A 19689-nucleotide genomic window follows, 5' to 3' on the forward strand; every position below is an offset into this window, starting at 1 on the left:
TATGATTATTATTTTATCAGTATTATTGACAGTTTTTCCCCATTTTTACAGAAACACTGTAAACATACATCTATCTATATATGGTGAAGCACACCCTAAAATAATTGTATCAATTCATACAGGGCTAGTAGTACATACAACTGTATAACCAGATACACACCCGGGTATCGGATCAGTACTCGGTATCGGCCGATACCCTGAGCCTAGGTATCGGAATCGGTATCGGGAAGGGAAAAAGGGTATCGGAACATCTCTACTTGTTACTTACTTGTTCAGATGACAATATACAGTGAAAATTCTTATTTGGGTCATATATTCCAAGACGTAGGCTAGAATCTGTGATTGCGAAGTACAGTAAATATCCACACCGGTGCGGAGACTGACAGCTACACCTTCATCACAAAACATTAGATCATCCGCACTGCAGCCGTGCCGGAGTACAACCCCACGCAAGCGAGATAATTCCGCACACGGCTGCAATTCTAGGTTTTCAAACAGAGATGGTGACAAAGAGGCAAAACTTACGGACTGCAGCTTTAATATTTGTCTTGAATTAAGTTCTTATTTGATTGACAAATGTGTGGCCATTTTTTTTTTTTTGTTTGTTTGTTTGTTTTTATCATGCCTCTAGGTCTCATACTCCCGTCACATTCGTCCTGATATGAAGACACATCTGGACCGGCCGTTGGTCGTGGACCCTCAGGAGAACCGCAATAACAATACCAACAAAACTCGTCCGGGTGACGGCCAGCCCCAGCGCACTCATCAGCTCCTGCACAAACAGCCCAACTTCAATGAGGGGGAGAGTGGAGGAGGAGGTGGAGGGTCTGAGCCCTGGACACCGTTGGAAAGGGGGGACTCCACAGGATCTCGTCGAAGTCTTTTAGGCTCTGAGAACCATGGGGAGGGTAGAGAGTGTCACCGCAGACATCAGCATGGCGAGCGCTGCAGCCAGGCTCGCCAACACCATAAAGCCGCAAAGGATGAGGGAGAGGGCGGAGGGAGGAGACACAAGAGTAAGGGCAGGGAAAGAGGACCTGAGTGTGAGCATGCAGATGGAGGAGAGCGGAAACACAGACATCATCGCCATGAGGGCGAAGGAAGAAAAGAGAGAGGGGTGCGACACCGTACCAGGAAGTGAGTTTAGTCGAAATCAATCTATATAAATGTTTTTATATACATATATGCATATAAAATTTATATATGAAGAGTTCATTTGCAAAAAACGATTTTTTTTCAGAAATCACGTTTTTTTTATTGCACATTCCAAGTAATACCAATCAAACTGCAGTTGGGTTGTTTTGATTAAATAATAATGACTTAAACAAATACAGATAATTGACAAAATTAAAGTTCATTGAAAGTGTTTTTTTACATATTAAAAGTTTGTTTTATAGCAAAAGCAGATAACTCCAACAGTCGTTTTTTGGCAAAAGCAGATCACTCCACATTTCATGTTTTAGAGTTTAAAAAAACACTTGTTTAATCTTTGTAGTCTCCTCAGATGATTAATGTAGATGCCTGACAAACGTTGTTGTTGTTGTGATCATAGACTGTATGGATGTGATTACACGCAATACACAGAGCTTTTCCCTCACTATTGTAACGTGCTGCTTTTGCAAGGCTCCGTGAAAACGTTTCAGCTTTTATTTCCTTTTTCGCCCTGAAGAAGATATCACAGGCTCATCAAGTTAGACTAAATTATCCATCCTCGATCACTTTTAGTCAGCTTTGACGAAACTCCTCCCAGCTAGCACGTCTTTTCAAAGTGAAAGTATTATTGTCACCTAACCAGAATGCAGCGCGCTGATTCGCTAAAATGGACTTATCGGTTTCTGTTCAAAAACAACAAGGGCGTTTGTCGGCTTTTGCAGTAAAAAAAAAAACTCGTGATGCCTTGAAAGTGGGCAATACCGGCTTTTTTGACAAAACTTGTTTAGGGTTTAGCTCTATGTGGAGAATAATGCACGGCAATCGGCAAATCGACGTTTATCGGTTTTTGCAAATGAACTCTTCATATATATATATATATATATATATATATATATACTGTGTATATATATATATATATATATATATATATGTGTGTATATATGTGTGTGTGCGTGTGTGTATGTGTATATGTAGATGTATATATGCATATTACTAATCAAAAGTTAAGTTTTGATATATTTACAGTTGGAAATTACAAAATATCTTAATGGAACATGTTCCTTACTTAATAAACTAATGATTTTTGGCATAAAAGAAAAATCGATAATTGTGACCCATGCAATGTATTGTTGGCTTTTGCTACAATATACCCATGCTACTTGAGACTGGTTTTGTGGTCCAGGGTCATATATAATATACATCATTTTGTTCAAAATGTACAAAACATTACAAAATCATGGCAACCTCAGACTTTTGATTGGTATTATTCTACTTATTTTTAAGTTACAATTTTTTAAGTGGCACACTAAAGAGCATTCCTAAGGGTTCCTAACAAGCATGTTTTAAACTTCTAATCTTGCTGTCTTCTTTCTCCAGGGATGGTCATGGAAGTGGCCCCACTCTCTCCACCACCCGTCCCATTCAGAAGACTCTGTCCAGGCAGGACAGTCAGTACAGTGAGGACCTGGACAATGCCATGAACAACAAGCTTGCCACCCAGCCACCTAGTAACTCCACTCCTCATGATAGTCTGCTCAATTTGGCCAACAGTGCCCACACTGCCGGCCTGGCACATACTGGCACCGAGAGCAGCCTCATTCTCACCAACCCTTCCTCTACCACTGCTAATGTTAGCAGCACTGGTCACCTGGGCATGAACCCCGATTACACTGCCGTGGACATTCCCCCGATGTTCCCCTCCAGTAACGCCATCCTACAGGGTGAGAGAAAGAGCTAAAGAGAATAAATGACCTTTTTTATTTATTGTCTTAGTCATCTGTCTTACTATGTTGTTTCCCTTCCTCACATCTCCACAGTCAATAAGAATGCAAACACAGAGCCCCTGCCCAAGAAGGAGGACACGAAGGGTGACGATGAAGATGATGAGAAAGATGATGGGGGGCCTAAACCCATGCCACCTTACACCTCAATGTTCATTCTGACTACCACCAACCCGTGAGTGCATCTCTGTGAAACTTGCTAATTTACTGCCAGTCCTGGCACTGTGACTCTGCAGTTGGTCAATATTAAAATTGCATTACCTATAATAATAATAATAATATTAATAATATCTGATATATAATGACCACTTTTCAAAGTTCAATCATTTCCAAAGGATAAAATCAAGTCCTGTCCTGCTTATTTCCTACTATTTATTATCCTGTTTCATTTGGAAATTTCTCCAATTCTCTTAATTATTGAAGTAAAATAGGGTGCAAACACATTTTCATTTTGACATTAAACAAAACTGACTAGAGTCACCAGAGTTTTTATATTAAATTAAACAAGCTTTGTTTCAAAAGAAGTGTTTTTTTTTTTTTTTGTTATTAACAGGTCTTTTTATGAACTTTCATTGTAGATTTCGGAGGTTATGCCACTATATCGTCACACTCAGATATTTTGAGATGTGTATTCTGCTGGTCATTGCAATGAGCAGTATTGCCCTGGCCGCTGAAGACCCTGTCTGGCCTGATTCCCCCCGCAACAATGTGAGACAGTCCCACATCTCAGCATCCTCTTTTTATGTCTCTGTGGTTCAGTTTATTTTTGTCTACTGGACTAGCAACAATTTCATCTTTCTTTCCATCTGTACTTCTGATCATTACCTAATTTACTAGTTTACTTCTTCATTTTCATCTGTTTATTTATCATTCTTTATATTCATCTTGTCATATTGATTCGTCATAAGGGCTTAATTTTATTGCTAACATTGTGTCCCTCATTTGTGCTTGCAGGTCCTGCGGTACTTTGACTATGTGTTCACTGGTGTGTTCACCTTTGAGATGCTCATTAAGGTACATATCTATCCTGCACAGCTGTCTGGGCTATAATGGTCTATGCTTCACCCTTCAACACATTATACTTATGTATTTTGTACTTAAAGAGTTGTTTATTGGTCTCCATGTTGTGTTATGCAATAATCTGAAGCACTATAGGGTTCATATTCATTTCAAGTTCATATAGTTGTAGAAAATCAGCTCAAAAGGGAAATGTATATAAATATTTACAATTAATTATGATTGATTACAATTATTTATATCAGCTGCAAGTAGTAACTGTAGCAGAATTAAATTACCATCAAGTAATCTGTTCGTCCAGCGAACATTCAGTGTAAGTTCATATCAACTCTAAGAAAGGATATTTTCGTGGCCACGTATTAATGCATTAGAGCATGTAGTAAGGATCAAAATCGTAAAGGGACATTATCTACAAGCAGAATCAGAAACTCATGTAATTTGTGCGCAAGAGTTTTATTAACTAAACACTAACATGCATAACTAATCTAAACAAACAAACATACAATCACTCATACATGGGGAAAGGGCAGATGAGACTTGATGGATGAAACCATCAGGAAAGCCAGAGAATGAAGCTATGAAAATTAGTCAGTTAACCACCTGAGTAAAACCATCAGTGCCGTTTATAATGGGGTCTATAGCTTATATTAAACCTCTGTTTCGTTTAGTTAAATGTACGATACTTGCATTTCCTTGGTCACTGATCGAGTGTCCGGATGCAGTCTCGGATGAAAGTTCTGATGTTTGAAGGTTTGGTGGTGTTGGAGTTCAAGTTCTTTCGGGTTTGAAGGGTGATGAACTCCAAAAGATGTTATTCTGGCTCAGTGGTGATTGAGAGAGTTTTCTCCCAGATGAAGGTGATGAGAGAACTAAGAGAGACATCAGCTGAGATTCTAGGACCTTTGATGAATGGAAAGTCAAGGCTGCAAGCCCTGGCACCAGCTTAGGGGTCCAGAAGAGTTCTAGCTCATATCCTCATCCTCTCAGTATCTAACAGAACTGCAGACTGGCCTGTGACGAGGCCTGCCAGGCGCGACATCGCCGGCCCTGGGACTTAGCAACCAGAAGATGGAAAGGGGATAAGAGACTAAAAAGCTAGGCGGGTCACTGAAGGGAGGACTTTTAAACCATATGGAGGTCACACCTCTGGGGGGTCAAAGAGCCAATGGTGACTTTCACTTTTGGAGGGAAAGTTTACGACTCTTTGTCTTAGACCATGGTATTTTGCATATTGATTCGACTGGGGTTGATGCAAAAACTATTAAAGATTCTTAGAAAACTAATATGTTGCATTGGTATAAACATTTAATATACACTCTCAATTAGATCATACAAATTCATAGAGACCAAACATGGTATAATTAAGGTTAGGTGAACGAGTGGTTCTATCATAAGCATGCATAAAACCATATACAATATACAAGACAATATACAAGAACAGTAACAATATACACAATGACCTGAAGGATATGTGTGTTCATTCAAAGAAAGGTTTTTCTATTAATTAATTAGAGAAGAGTCCATTTTTATGGGCATTATGTGTCTTTCCTAAGGGGAAATGGAGTGGGAGTTGCTCTGCCCGCATTCCTTTGAGCAATACAACTAGTGTTATCAGATTGGTTGCCATGGAACCAGAGGCCTCTTCTGCCTTTCTGAGGTGTTAGATGCATTTCGGGGGAAGGGTCCACAGACCCTCATTGTTGGCCCTTTGGTTGGGTGAGGGGGCATTAGAGATTATTTGTTAAATATAACAAGTAATTGGGTGTCCAAATTGATTGGTCCAAACGCTACATAGTTGCACATGATTTTGGAAACCCTCTGGGGTAGTCAGGGGCAGTCGTGGCCTAATGTTTAGAGAGTCAGACTTGTAACCCAAAGGTTGCGGCTTCGAGTCTCAGGGATTGTAGGTGGGGGGAGTGAGTGTACAGCGCTCTCTTCCACCCTCATTACCACGATTAAGGTGAGACCCTTGAGCAAGGCACTGAACCCCCAACTGCTTCCCGGGCGCTGCAGCAATATGGGTGTGTGTTCACTGCTGTGTGTGTGCGCACTTGGATGGTTTAAATGCAGAGCACAGATTCCGAATATATTGTGTGTGTGTATATGTATGTGTGTGTATATATATATATATATATATATATATATATATATATATATATAAGCAGCACAACTGTTTTAACATTGATAATAACAAATATTTAATGATTTCTGGAGGATGTGACGCTGAAGACTGGAGCAATGGCTGCTGAAGATTAACTTTGCCTTCACAGAAATAAATTAAATTTTACTTACATATTCAAATAGAAAACAGTTATTTTAAATTGTAATAATATTTCACAATTGTACTGTATTTTTTATCAAATAAATGCAGCTTTGTTGAGCAGAAGAGACTCCTTTCAAAGACCCCAAACTTCTGAACAGCAGTTACTATGTATTTCTCTCTCTGTTTCAGATGGTAGATTTAGGTCTTGTCCTGCATCAAGGCTCATATTTCCGTGACCTATGGAACATCCTGGACTTTATAGTGGTTAGTGGTGCCCTGGTGGCGTTCGCCTTCACGTAAGTGTCATCAAGGCCCCAGCGCTCATGCCTCACTCCTCTCTCCTCTCCTGCTTGCTGCCTCTCCTCGTCCTTTCCCGTCTTGCTCCCTACAGGTCAAACGCCTGTGCAGTCGGCACAGCTCTCTGCCACCCTGGAGCGCCAGCCTGCTACCCATACAACCCAGCTCTCTCTCTCTCTCTCTCTCTCTCTCTCTTTCTTTTCTCTCTCACCATTTCTCTGCCTTTCTCTCCTTCCCCAACTCATTTCTGTGCATTTGGCATATCTTGACCCCCCACCCCCACCCCCACCCCCACCCACATTAAGCCCCAGATCTCTTTTGGTAATTTTTCACCGAATATCCCCACCCTGCCCCATCATGCGCAACATTTTGCCCAGTGCTTACCCAGTGGGCGAGCGTGGGCCCATTTCCATGAGGGTGATGACCCTACCTGGGCACCTTTAACCCTTTAGTGCCCAGGACTCTTTGGAGCATCCAGCCACACTCACCTCAGGTATTTCTACACTCCATTTTTACGCCACATACCTGGAACCAACAATGAAGAAAACAGACAAAAAGAAGAAAGAAACGAGAAAGCAAGGGGAAAGCATTTAAGAGGCCATATGCTACACTTTGTACTATTGATAGTCTATGTATAGTTAGTTATATACCTCTATATTTAGGATTTATTTACATAAATGACCCCTCTTATGATTGACTGACCTCTTTGCATGTGAAATGAGTTATAATGCTTATTCGTGTGATGAGGGTTTATAGTTGGGTCCAGTGTAGTATGTATTTTGTCACAATCCATGCAGAAATTAACCGCTTAAATTGTTAAGATCAAACTGAAATGATCAGGAATCTTCTTAAACAAACTACTAGAAATAAAGGCAGGAACAAATAAAAGGGATTTATGATTGACGGTCAGGATAGCTGACAAGAGGAATAAAGGAAAATGACTGTTCTAGGTTGTGTATCTGATCGCAGCTGAAGCTTACAACCCAGCTATTGGACTGAGAGAGTTTGCTAATATGAGGGAGAGGTCAGAAAGGTGCATCTGTTAATATGAAACTGGAAACAAATGCATGTAAAAGCTCTTTTCCAGACTTAGTAAAGAGCATGAGAACAGATTCTGGGAATCGACATGTCAGATGACCTGAATGAAAGCATGAATGGAAGAAATATGAACCCGGACCATTTTTTTTCTTCCTGAAATACCAGAATCTGAATGCTTTGAAATAGTAATATTATATGGTTCTGTCTATGTGTTTGTGTACATCCTCCTCAGTCCCTGAACAACTATAAATGTGATTGCACACATTTTCTTTTCCACAAAAAAAAGTTTTTTTAGACTAGGTGGACAAACACACAACACATGACATGTACCATGCATACAAAATGTGAATGGCTGTTAAATTTATATCAATAAAGACCTGTTCACACAAGTCTGACACAATTAAATGTGAAAGTGTAAAATACCTGCAAATAATTTTGCACTACAGGGGTGTTCATGCAGAATCTGATGCTGAAATTCCCATTCTCATCGAATGTATTTTTTGGCATCTGAACACTAAAAACTGAAGTACAATATTTCAGACTTTGTGTGGAGTAGTTTATAAAGATGCAACATTTTGTTTTTAAAAAAAAAAGTATGGCACATTTTAAGACAACATGGCTATAGTTTTATAATATACACAATATTTCTAGAACTCAAATTTGATATAACAGTAGAAACAATAACATTTAAGGAAAAAAATATATACGTAACATTGTTTGAGGGGACAAATAGAGCTTGCAAACTGCACTGATTATCTTTCCCAGCATGATTTTCTTAAAGAAACTGGCTTGAATCCTTGAGTATTGTTTTCCCTACCACCAATCCCACTAACCCCACTTCCATTTGCACCCACGTCTTTAGCTCCCGCATGAAATAAGTTTATTAGGCGATTCATAAAGAGGCATTTGGATGTGCCTGCCTGTCCCAAAAAACACTGTACTCTTTGCTATCATGGCTAGATTCTCCAGTTTTCCTTTCTCTCCTCCCTCCCTCCCTCTCTCTGCACACAGCGAGTGTGCTCAGAACGGCAGGCGCTCTGGGGTGACTGGCGCTCCCTGGCTGTGAGCGTGGGAACAGTTCCCATATCTCTGCTGTCTCTCACAGAGTCTGTTTTTAACCTTTTACTCAATTTCAGGGGGTGACTCATATCTGTGTGTATGTATCTGTGCATGTTTATTTAGTATTTTGTGTACAGAGTCCAAAATTAGCACTTGCAGAGCGTCAAATGCAAGTAAAAAGAGGCTTTGGCGAGTAAGCGAATGTGCAAATGACCCATTTTCTAGAAACTGGAAAATGTAATTTCGTGACCACCACGGAAAACAAAGTCAAATATTACTGAAGAGGTCTTTTTATTTGATTTGGTCATAGGGACAAATACACAATGTGTCTTGGTAAATAATGTGAAATAAAATATTTTGACTGGGAATAAAAGTCTATATTTATGATAAGTTCTTCCCAATTTGCCAGCCAAGGCAGGTGTAGCAAAAAGTTCATTTTGGACTCTGTTCGTATATATGTATTTTTGTATTTGTATTTAAATTGTTTTAAGTGTTCACACTAGATTAGGTGTCCACATATAAACCAAACTAGGAGCTCTGCCATTATTTTGTGATTGTATTCTCTGTCTCATGTTGATATTTTTCCTGCTTCAAAAACCCCATTCTTTCCCTGTGCCTTTTTCTGTCTCTGTGTGTGTTTTGTGTCTTTGTATGTGTCTCTGGCTCTGTCTGTCTCTGTCTTCCTGTCTCTGATCATCTCTCAACACCTACAGCGGAGGAGGCGGTGGGGAAGGAGAGGGGTAATGTCTCTTTCTTTCTCCCTTTCCCCTCTGTTTGCTCTTATTGCCTGTCCTTCTCATCACACGCCTGTCCTCTCCTTCTATAGACTGATCTGTCTGTCTGATTGTCCGTCCAAATGTCCCTCACACATAGGACACAAGCCAAGGGCGAGGTCATGTCATTCTTTAGCCAGCTGCAGTAACTCAATCTTACAGCTAATCAACTCTTGGTACATTCTACAGTATGTGGACACCTAAATGTGTTAACATACGTGTTTGTGTCTATGTGTACGTGTTTGTCTCTTTGTTTCTGTGTCGGGCCTTCGAATACCATTTCTCTAAAATCTCCAACAAGTGTGGTATGACTGATTTACAGCAGGTAAAATGGTCATGAATACTTGAGTCTCTAGTAAGTGTGTTTATTATTTTGGAAAGGCAGCTTTTTAATATATGTATTTTTAGAAATTTCATTCAACTTATTTAACAGTAAAATAAAAAAGATATATGTTGGCATGTTCTGAACTTGTAATGGGACATTTCAAGCTAAAATGGCTGCTGCTGTCCCTTTTATCAAGTTTGTCACGTCTTCGTTATGCCTTTTAAAAACACAATTCATTACTTTGAATATTTATTATTCAATATGTGGTGTGAAGTGGAGGGAACCAATAAATTATCCTGTTTTAATTCAAATTACTATTTTTATATAAATTTGATGGGTAGTATGCATGTATGTATGTATAGGTAAACCAGTGTACACTTTATTATGGAAAAGTTAGTTGTTATTGTAATTGTTTTTAATTTTTAAAATAACAGTATTACATTTATTTTTATATAGATTATACATAGTTAGATATAGTAATTTATGAAATATATATATATAATAGGAACAACTGATAATAATATATGATATATATTATTTACAGACATGTAAGATACTCCTTTAAAATATAATTTAAATTTAATTTAAATACAAGGTAAATTACAGGGGATATTATATAATTTTACAATTATTGTTTAGTATATTTAACTTTCTATGTTTATATCTATACTTTTTCTATGTTTTTATATATATATATATATATAATATTTATTTATTTATTTATTTATGTAAAGATTTTGATAGTTAGTGCACTTCATCAGATGACTGGACACAGGTGGTCCTTTCATAGAATAATCTGGACATGATAGAAAATCAACAGATTAGGCCGATACACTTGCAGAGTGATTTCATAGCAGCATAGTGAGACATGCAGAGGAAATGTCAGGCAATTCTCTATATACAGATCACTTTTGCAGAGCTGCCCATGTAAAGCAGTGAAACAAGACAACGCAGAATGCATTAGGACCTATTAAGGCTGGACAGGGTCTTTGCCCAGAAAGATAACACCATAATGGGATTACAGACAATCAAACTGCTCACCTCCTAGAAGGGCACTGTCCAATTGAGATGTGTATCACCATTTTGATGAACGCAAGATCCAATTAGGCAGTCTATTTATTGCGGCAAAAAGTCAGCTGAGAGAGAAAGTGAGAGAGAGAGAATCTGCATAGTTACAAAGTTCAAAGAAACAGATGCCAGTATGCACTTCCCTATGCTGACATATAGAGTCAGAAAGCTGGATAACAAATACATAACATTTGTGTTAAAACATTGTGAATCAGGTTCTCAAGCAACGTGGCAACTTGATGCGATAATATATAGAATGTGTGATCACCGGTGTGCATTAAAACAGCTGTGAATGCAGCTCATCCAATCAGAGACAGAACTGATCTGTTTATATCGGTGATGCCGTTTTTCTTGGTGGGCCATTTAGTATACAAAGATCTCTGCGTAAACATCTCATCCCTGCTTACTACACACCTTTCAACAGGTGTACTCTACTTTTACTTGTAGGGATGATTAGCAAATAAGACACATTGGAATAGGACAGATGCACTGCATGGTCTAATATAGCATGTTTGAGTAAGTTAGTGGCACAGACAATACTAAGTAAGTCTTTAGTGATGGAATTGATCCTGATCATCTCTAGAGAATAAAAAGAGATGACTGAGACAACGTCTCTCGTGCCTCAGAGAGATGTTTGTTGAGAAGGTCTGTGTGTGTTTAGGCCACACAGTTGTACACATTTCCTGATGTGAGCCTGTGAACTGCTTGAGCTGACAGACTTGAGCCTGCTGGGAGTCTGCTTTTATTTGTATTTTTTGTGCTGAGTGCTGGATTTGGTCTTAATAAATTGGAGTGAATCAAGGTTTTTGCAGATAAAAGTAGCATGTTTAATAAATCTGTATGAATAACAGACTCCAGCAGAGATTCTGGTCTCCATTGCCCTGCAGGTGAAGTGCTTATGGTCATATGACAGTGCCATGTGACATACTATCGTATGCCATGTGACGGTATGAGCTCTAAAGCGCTGTATCATGAGATCATGATGAATGAGGAGGCATGGCAACTAACTCCAGAAGCTGTCACCACAGCAATGAAGTCACATGCAATATGGCAATGCATGTTTAACTACTACTCTAATAGATTTAGATTTGTGTGAAAGTGTGCATATGTGTATGTTAGCTAGACTCAGCCTCAGACTACATGCCTACAGATCACCCACAGTCTGTTCACTGACTCTCTGTGCTTATTGTACACTAAAAAGGCAAGTTCAGACTGAAATTGATAGTCAAATCTTCTTCTGTTTGAAATTTGTTTGAGCCAGAAACATACATTCCACATTGTTTTCTAGGTTTTGTCTGTAAGTATAAAAGTAGATGGTTACACTTTTTGATAGTCCACTTTAGATATTCTACTAACTATAAGTAACTTTGTAACTACATGTCAACTACATGCCACCTAATTCTCATTAATTTGCAACTACATGTCTACTAACTCTCAGTAGGGTAGGTTTAGGGTTAGTAGAATAAGTTGACATACTTGCAAAGTTTATCATAGTCAGTATGTTGTATGTTGTGGACCCATCAAAATAAACTGTTAGAAGATATTAAACAGACAGTCTACTAATACTCTAATGACTACTAGTTGATATGTAGTTGCAAAGTTACTTACTGTTAGCAGAATGTCTAAAGTGGACTATTGAAATAAAGTGTTACCAAGTAGACGCATTTTCCACTAATTGTCTGATCAATGCGACTGTTGTGCTGCTATTTGAATTAAGTTTCAATGGCAGATTATTGTTATATAGAGTCCCCTTCAGTTTTTTTCAACAACTTTGGTTCTGGTAGTATTTATCTCATTCATTTTTTCCTATAGGAGGTTTTAAAAAGTATTTATTAAAGAGTTATAAGTCATGACCCAAACCAATCACCTACGAGTTGAATCACAACATTTAAAGATTTTATTTGAAGCAAAAAAAATATTTGAAAATCTGGGGGGAAAAAGGACAATACAAGACTGTGCTTGTATGGCTTTCATGAGGGAAAAACAACAGACAAACTATTGAAAACCATTGAAAAGACGTTGACGGTAAATATTTATGTAGTTTAAGAGTTTAGGAAGATGGATTCTATGTCATTTGCAGTAATTCATGGGAGTTGGCAAGCTCTAAAATGTTCTTTTGGTGTCGTTTGCTTATATTTCCCAAGATTTCTTTGCTGAATCATGGATAATTTAGTTTTTCACAAGGAATTCTGATGTTAAACCTGATTATTTAACAAAATAAATGTAAATAATGTAGGCTTCAGTATAATAATCCAGCATAAAACAACCTCGTAGCTAACAGCAGGTCTGTTTTTAAAAGATTGTAAGTTATTTTTAATTATCAGTTCCACTATGGAGAAAATGAATGTTTTTTTGTTTGTTTTTTTTACTTCTGGAACCTGCGCTCCATTGTGGTCAACTTTATTTTAAAATTCCCCGCCCTTAAACATAACATAAAATCAAAACGGACTGTGGTTGATCACCTTACATGTCAGTCAGGCGGTCACTTCTTGCCCCATAGAATAAGCTGCGAGGAGGACCAGACGTTTTGCTGCAAGTCAAAAGTCTGGTTAGATGAGGCTAAATGTTCTGCTGGCGTAGCTTATATATTGTTTAAAGTTTTGTAAATGATATAAATGGGTAAGAGAACACAGATGTATGGGTGTGTGAATGTGTAATAATTCACAAGCTTGCATCCTTATTTCTCTCTTTTTACAGTATGTGTCTCATATTAATGTATTTCTTCCTTCAAACTCCTTTTCTCCTCCGTGTCTTGTGTGTGTGTGTGTGTGTGTGTGTGATTCCTCTCTCATCTCTTCAACTGCTCACACCTACAGCGGAGGCAGCGGGTAATGTCTCTCTCTCTCTTTTTCTCTCTCTTTTCCTCCCTCTTTTGCTCTTAATGCTTGTCCTGGCAATTACACAGCTTTCCTCTCTTTCTTTTTTTGGATTTGTCTCTATGTCTGTCTGCAAGTCACCCATCTCCTTCTATCACTCTGTCACTGTTTCTGTGTTAACCACCCGTGGATGATCATTCAGTCCACGTAGTCCTGATAGGGGGGTTTGAGAGGTCCCTCACCTCTGCACCCGTCACTCTAACAGCACTTCTCTGATGGACGCTTGTTTATGCTTGACAGTGTGTAACCACATCTGCTGAGAGGGCAGGATTCGGCAGGGCGCTGGAAATCTAGAGCGCTGCCCTCTGTCCTTGACACTGAGACAGAAGAGGCGAAGAGAGGACAGGGAAGGCAATAAAGATGCAAAATATATGGAGAGAGAGAGAAATATATATCTATATTGTATACAGAGAGGTCCAAAAGTGTGAAAACAAAGTTGTGAGGATTTTTAGACGGATTTTTAGACAAATTTTAGACAAAGAAAAGTCTAAAATAAAGAAATGTTTGCTTTGTATGTGAAACAGAACCAAATTTAAGTTGTTATTCCTTTATAAAAGAAGCAGCGGTGTCCAATTCATGAGCGCATCAGTATTACTTTACAATAAAGTTACATTTTTTGATATTAGTTATTGAATATTAATCATTTGATAGCATAAACTAAAAAAATACTTTGATAGCTTTTACCAATTTATGTTCATGTGCTCATATATACTGCCATTTATCAGTAAGTTTATTCAGTAAGAATGCATTAAATTGATTAAAAGTGACAGTGAAAACATGCATTCAATTATGAATATATTCATAAGTATTACTGTGTTTACTGTATGTTGTAAAATAAATGCTAGGAGAGCATATGAGACTTCTTCCAAAAACATTTCCATTCAAATTTTTACTCAAAACTTAAAAGCTGACAAAAATCTTTTTTAATTACAGAAATGCTGTAATAATTTTTTAAAAAAATCACTTTTAGACCCCACTGTATGTGATTAAGGATAATTACATAAATTTGTTTTACAGTGATATAAATCAGTGTACAACCACACATTCGCATAGTTTAGTCTTCAGTGTACGACTTTTGCATTTAGCTTGCTGGTCACTAGCCGCACATCTGCTGTGCAACAGCTGTACACGCATCTGGTGGATGGCTGTGCGTGGGTACCACAAGAGCGACGTGCAAATTGTGATAATGTAGGCCAGAAAGTCTTCAGATTGACTAGCTTCAGGGTGACACGGTTCTTCACACTGCAGAGCCAGGGCTGATTGTTAGAAGGTCCTCCCCTCTGGAGTGACTGGATATGTGTTTCCAGGTCCTTTTATATGTTGTGTTTGCCAATGGACAACCCCAAAAACAAAAAAGAAAGAGGTTTGGCTGGGCATTCTGCAGCAGGGATGCCTGAATCTGCTCCCTATGTTTCATGCTGTCATCATGGCAATGTAATGAAACCAGCCAGTGTTCCTTGGGAAAAGAGGTACGGTGGTGGTTCCAGCATGAGCCAAGACGGTACAGTGGATATTACATCCGCTGAGCTAGTTTCCAGTACAGCATGAGCCACACCAGCGAGTGTATCTGAGAGTGTGTGTGTTGTGAGATTGACTGTGTGCATGTGTTTTAGTATGTGTCTTTCCTAAGTGCTGTGAAATGGGCTTGATTGTCTGGCTACAACAGGCTACATTCTCAGTGAGGAGACACAGACGAGATTCCTGATTGGCTGGGAGTAAATGTGTGGATGTAGCAGGCATGTTTCATTGTTTTAACAGCCTGAGCTACTAACTCACCCCTAAATTGTGTGTGTGTGTGTGTGTGTGTGTGTGTGTGCGCAAGACCAATTACCCATGTAGCCTAACACCTCCTGCCATTTCACTTTCTAACTCTGTTGTTTGTGTGTGTGTTCATCTGCAGAGGAAGCAGCAAGGGGAAAGACATCAGTACTATCAAGTCGCTGCGTGTGCTCCGAGTATTGCGGCCTCTGAAAACCATCAAGCGTCTGCCCAAGCTGAAGGTACCTCTGTGTTTGGTTGTATTTTTCCTCCTTGTTTTGACTGAGATTTGCCTGTTTGCAGAGTATGTTTGTGCTTTTTTCACTACATGGGCTTTATTTTTCTGTGTAATCTGTTTCTGGCTGTGTTTGACCAGCCTGTTTTTAATTAGTTTTGTCTGGTTTTCAGACCTTGTTTGTATTTGTTAATTTATTTGTATCACTTGACTGCTTCATCTGTTTTTGGCTTTGTTTCTATCATTAAAGTGTTTTCACATTTGTTTATTTGTTTCCGCTTTTATCTGTTTTTTTTTTTGTTGTTTTTCTTTTTGTTTTTTGTATGTAAATACAATTCATCTTTTTTTGCATATTTTGATGCTGTTTTTTGTCTAAGAGTTGTGTTCTATAAATGCCTTTCGTATGTTTTGTTTCAGGCTGCGCTTGATTTTCTTCTTTTTTTTTTCTTCTTCTTTTTTTTTTTGCTGATTTGCTATAATTCTGTTTCTGTTTTTATGATCGTTTATAGTTTTATTTAATTGTGTTTGTACAGTTTTGATGCTGTTTTGTCATATTTTATAAGGTTTGTGTTTGACTGTCGGGCCATATTTTAATTTCTGTTCATTCTTTTTTCAGGCTGTTTTTGATTGTTTTATTGCTGCCTTTTTTATTTTATTTCATTTTATATTATTTGTTTGGTTTGTTTCAGTTGAATGTAATTAAATATATCGGCCTCAATATCGGCCTCAAAACACAAACCAATACTTCAAAATATAAAATACAACTGAATAAATAATAAAACAAATATATATATATATATATATATATATATATATATATATATATATATATATATTTTTATTATTTATTCAGTTGTATTTTTATATTTTGTTAATATATATATATATATATTTTTATTTATTCAGTTGTATTTTTATATTTTGTTAATATATATATATATATATATATATATTTTTTTTTTTTTTTTTTATTATTATTATTTATTCAGTTGTATTTTTACATTTTGAAGTATTGGTTTGTGTTTTGAGGCCGAGTTTTGGTTTGCTTTCAGACTTCATTTGAATTTGGCTCTTCTCTGTTTTGTCTATTTTCAGGCTGTCTTTGACTGTGTGGTGAACTCTCTGAAGAATGTGTTGAACATCCTCATTGTCTACATGCTGTTCATGTTCATCTTTGCTGTGGTGGCTGTGCAGCTCTTCAAAGGCCGTTTCTTCTACTGTACCGATGAATCCAAGGAGTTTGAGCGTGACTGCAGGTGAGACAAAAACACACACAAACACACTGACGAACAGACATATTGGTGTGTTATTCTAAAAGCATTTTGTTGTTAGGGGCGAATATCTTGTCTATGAAAGAGATAACGAAGTGCGGGCGCAGAAGCGGGAATGGAAGAAATACGATTTCCACTACGACAATGTGCTCTGGGCCCTTCTCACCCTCTTCACCGTTTCTACGGGAGAGGGGTGGCCACAGTATGTATACATCTCAATTCCTAACCTAATTTTCAGTGTACGTACCCAATATCTCAAGCAACTAGTGAAATGTAATGCATATGTTTTCATCAAAAATTACAATTTGAGTGAAGTTGAAGTTATTTTAAATGGCATATCTGATGAATTGACAGTATCACATTACAGCATATCACTCAATGCCTCATATTTTTGCCACTCTCCAGGGTGCTGAAACATTCAGTGGATGCGACCTACGAGAATCAGGGCCCGAGTCCAGGTTACCGGATGGAAATGTCCATCTTTTACGTGGTGTACTTCGTGGTCTTCCCCTTCTTCTTCGTCAACATCTTCGTGGCTCTTATCATTATCACTTTCCAGGAGCAAGGAGACAAAATGATGGAGGACTATAGCCTGGAAAAGAATGAGGTGAGGACATATCAAATGGATGGTTTTTAAGCTAAATGATCAGTCTAGCTCATTCTTTATGCATAGCGCTGGCACTGATCTCATTTATATGGCAGAGTTTCAGCCTGATTAACCTCTTCGTATCTCTTCTGATTTCAGAGAGCCTGCATAGACTTCGCCATCAATGCTAAACCGCTCACACGCCACATGCCTCAGAACAAACAAACATTCCAGTACCGCATGTGGGAGTTTGTGGTGTCTCCTCCGTTTGAATATACCATCATGGCCTTGATTGCCCTCAACACCATTGTCCTTATGATGAAGGTGTGACAGTATTTCACTTTAGTACATCTCGCTTTATATATTTTGGAAATTAGGCTTCCAATGTATGGTAAATTTGCTTTTAAAAGTTTGTGATGGTACAAACTAACAATTACAGAGTTTGTAGTCTTTAGACTCTAGCATTGCTAGTTTGTCGGTGCTTTCCACAAATAGGGTAAAACTAAAAATTAATTTTCAATACCGAAGTTCTGCAACGTTTGCATTTTTTTGTAGTCCAGTTACCAAAACTTGAGGCATTTCTAAATACAGTTTAATACAGTTTAAATATGTTGTGTTTGTTTAGTATGATGGAGCATCAGATGCCTATGAAGCTGTGTTAGCCAACCTGAACATAGTGTTCACCTCACTCTTCTCCATGGAGTGCATATTGAAGATCATTGCCTTTGGAGTGCTGGTGAGTCTACTGTACAGTTTTCTCATGTTTAACTGTATGTGTGTGCATTTCGGGTCCAGAATTGTCACTCACTAAGCAGCAAATGCAAGTGAAAGTATACAGTGAATTTACTAGAAACTGCAATATCTTATAAAGACTTTTAAAACCTTTTTACCAGCAGAAGTTTATATAGGATGCCTAATGTTCCCCCCACCACACAAGTCTATGTACTGGCACACATTGAATCTTTGTTGCATTAGGCCAACAAAACAAAAATCAAATGTGAATGAATTAAATGTGCCAAATGTGAGAAGTGCAGTTTGACCAAGAGACAGAAAATGGCTCATCTTGAGAGACAATTACACAAATTTACATACAAAAATCTCATTGTCAAATACAAACAATCACATTGTCTTAAAGCGATAGTTCACCCAAAAATGAAAATTCTGACATTAATTACTCACCCTCATGTCGTTCCAAACCCGTAAGACCTTCGTTCATATTCGGAACACAAATTAAGATATTTTTGATGAAATCCGAGAGCTTTCTGACCCTGCATAGACAGCAACACAACTGACACGTTCAAGGTCCAGAAAGGCATTTAGGACATTATTAAAATAGTCCATGTGACATCAGTGGTTCAACCGTAATGTTATGAAGCTACGAGAATACTTTTTGTGCGCAAAGAAAACAAAAATAATAACTTTTTTCAACAATTCCATGTCAGTCTCCGCCGCGCATTCACGCGAGTACCACGACACATGCGTGTGATGCTGCTGACGCAGGAGCCGGCATTCTGACGTAGAACCACTGTGGCTTGTTTACAAGCAGATGCATTGTGGTACTGTTGTGAACGCGCGTCAAATTCTGACACAGAAGAGAAGAAATCGTTGAATAAAGTTGTTTTTGAGTAATTAATGACAGAATTTTCATTTTTTGGTGAACTGTCCCTTTAAGGACAAACATATAGTTTGCGTGTTTTCAAAAAAAAAAAAAAAAAAAACAGTTTTATTGCCACTAAGACATAAATATGGCTGTTTAATTTTCTCACCTCGCTCACCGTTGGCAGATGTGGCAAAATGTTAATTGTGGACCCTATTTGTGTTTATATACCTGTTTTGTGTGAAACAGGGCTAAAGGAATTGGGACAAAAGTCTTTAAAAATCACAGAGGTCAGAATCAACATTGCACAAGCAGATTTATGAACAGATTGAGCATGAGAAAGAGATAAAAGAAGTTGCATTCTGAAGTAGATGAGAAAAGGGTTGGGACATGGAAGCGCAGGACACAAAGAAAATGGTTGTAGTCAGCTAAAAGAGACGCACATGAAGATAGTGAGCTGGAGGGCACATTGAAGTGATTAGGAATGGAAAATGGAAAAAGGAGGACAGATTTTGAGTGAAATGAAGACAGCGGGTATGACGGGTGGTTGGTGGAAAGAGTTACACACACACATTCTTTGCACCGGTGCCCCT

General features: G+C 38.1%; 1 protein-coding gene across 1 annotated transcript in view; it reads left to right on the plus strand.

The window, feature by feature from the left end:
- cacna1aa (calcium channel, voltage-dependent, P/Q type, alpha 1A subunit, a) overlaps positions 1-19689 on the plus strand; it is a 116367-nt gene that overhangs the window by 53277 nt on the left and 43401 nt on the right. Inside the window, 12 exon segments of the mRNA XM_058771799.1 lie at positions 632-1137; positions 2530-2873; positions 2970-3108; positions 3512-3641; positions 3888-3947; positions 6403-6509; positions 15550-15649; positions 16738-16898; positions 16975-17115; positions 17319-17520; positions 17659-17823; positions 18125-18235. Of these exon segments, the coding sequence (XP_058627782.1) occupies positions 632-1137; positions 2530-2873; positions 2970-3108; positions 3512-3641; positions 3888-3947; positions 6403-6509; positions 15550-15649; positions 16738-16898; positions 16975-17115; positions 17319-17520; positions 17659-17823; positions 18125-18235 (2166 nt within the window).

Source organism: Onychostoma macrolepis, chromosome 03 (genome assembly GCF_012432095.1).
Source record: "Onychostoma macrolepis isolate SWU-2019 chromosome 03, ASM1243209v1, whole genome shotgun sequence".
Classification (NCBI taxonomy): domain Eukaryota; kingdom Metazoa; phylum Chordata; class Actinopteri; order Cypriniformes; family Cyprinidae; genus Onychostoma; species Onychostoma macrolepis.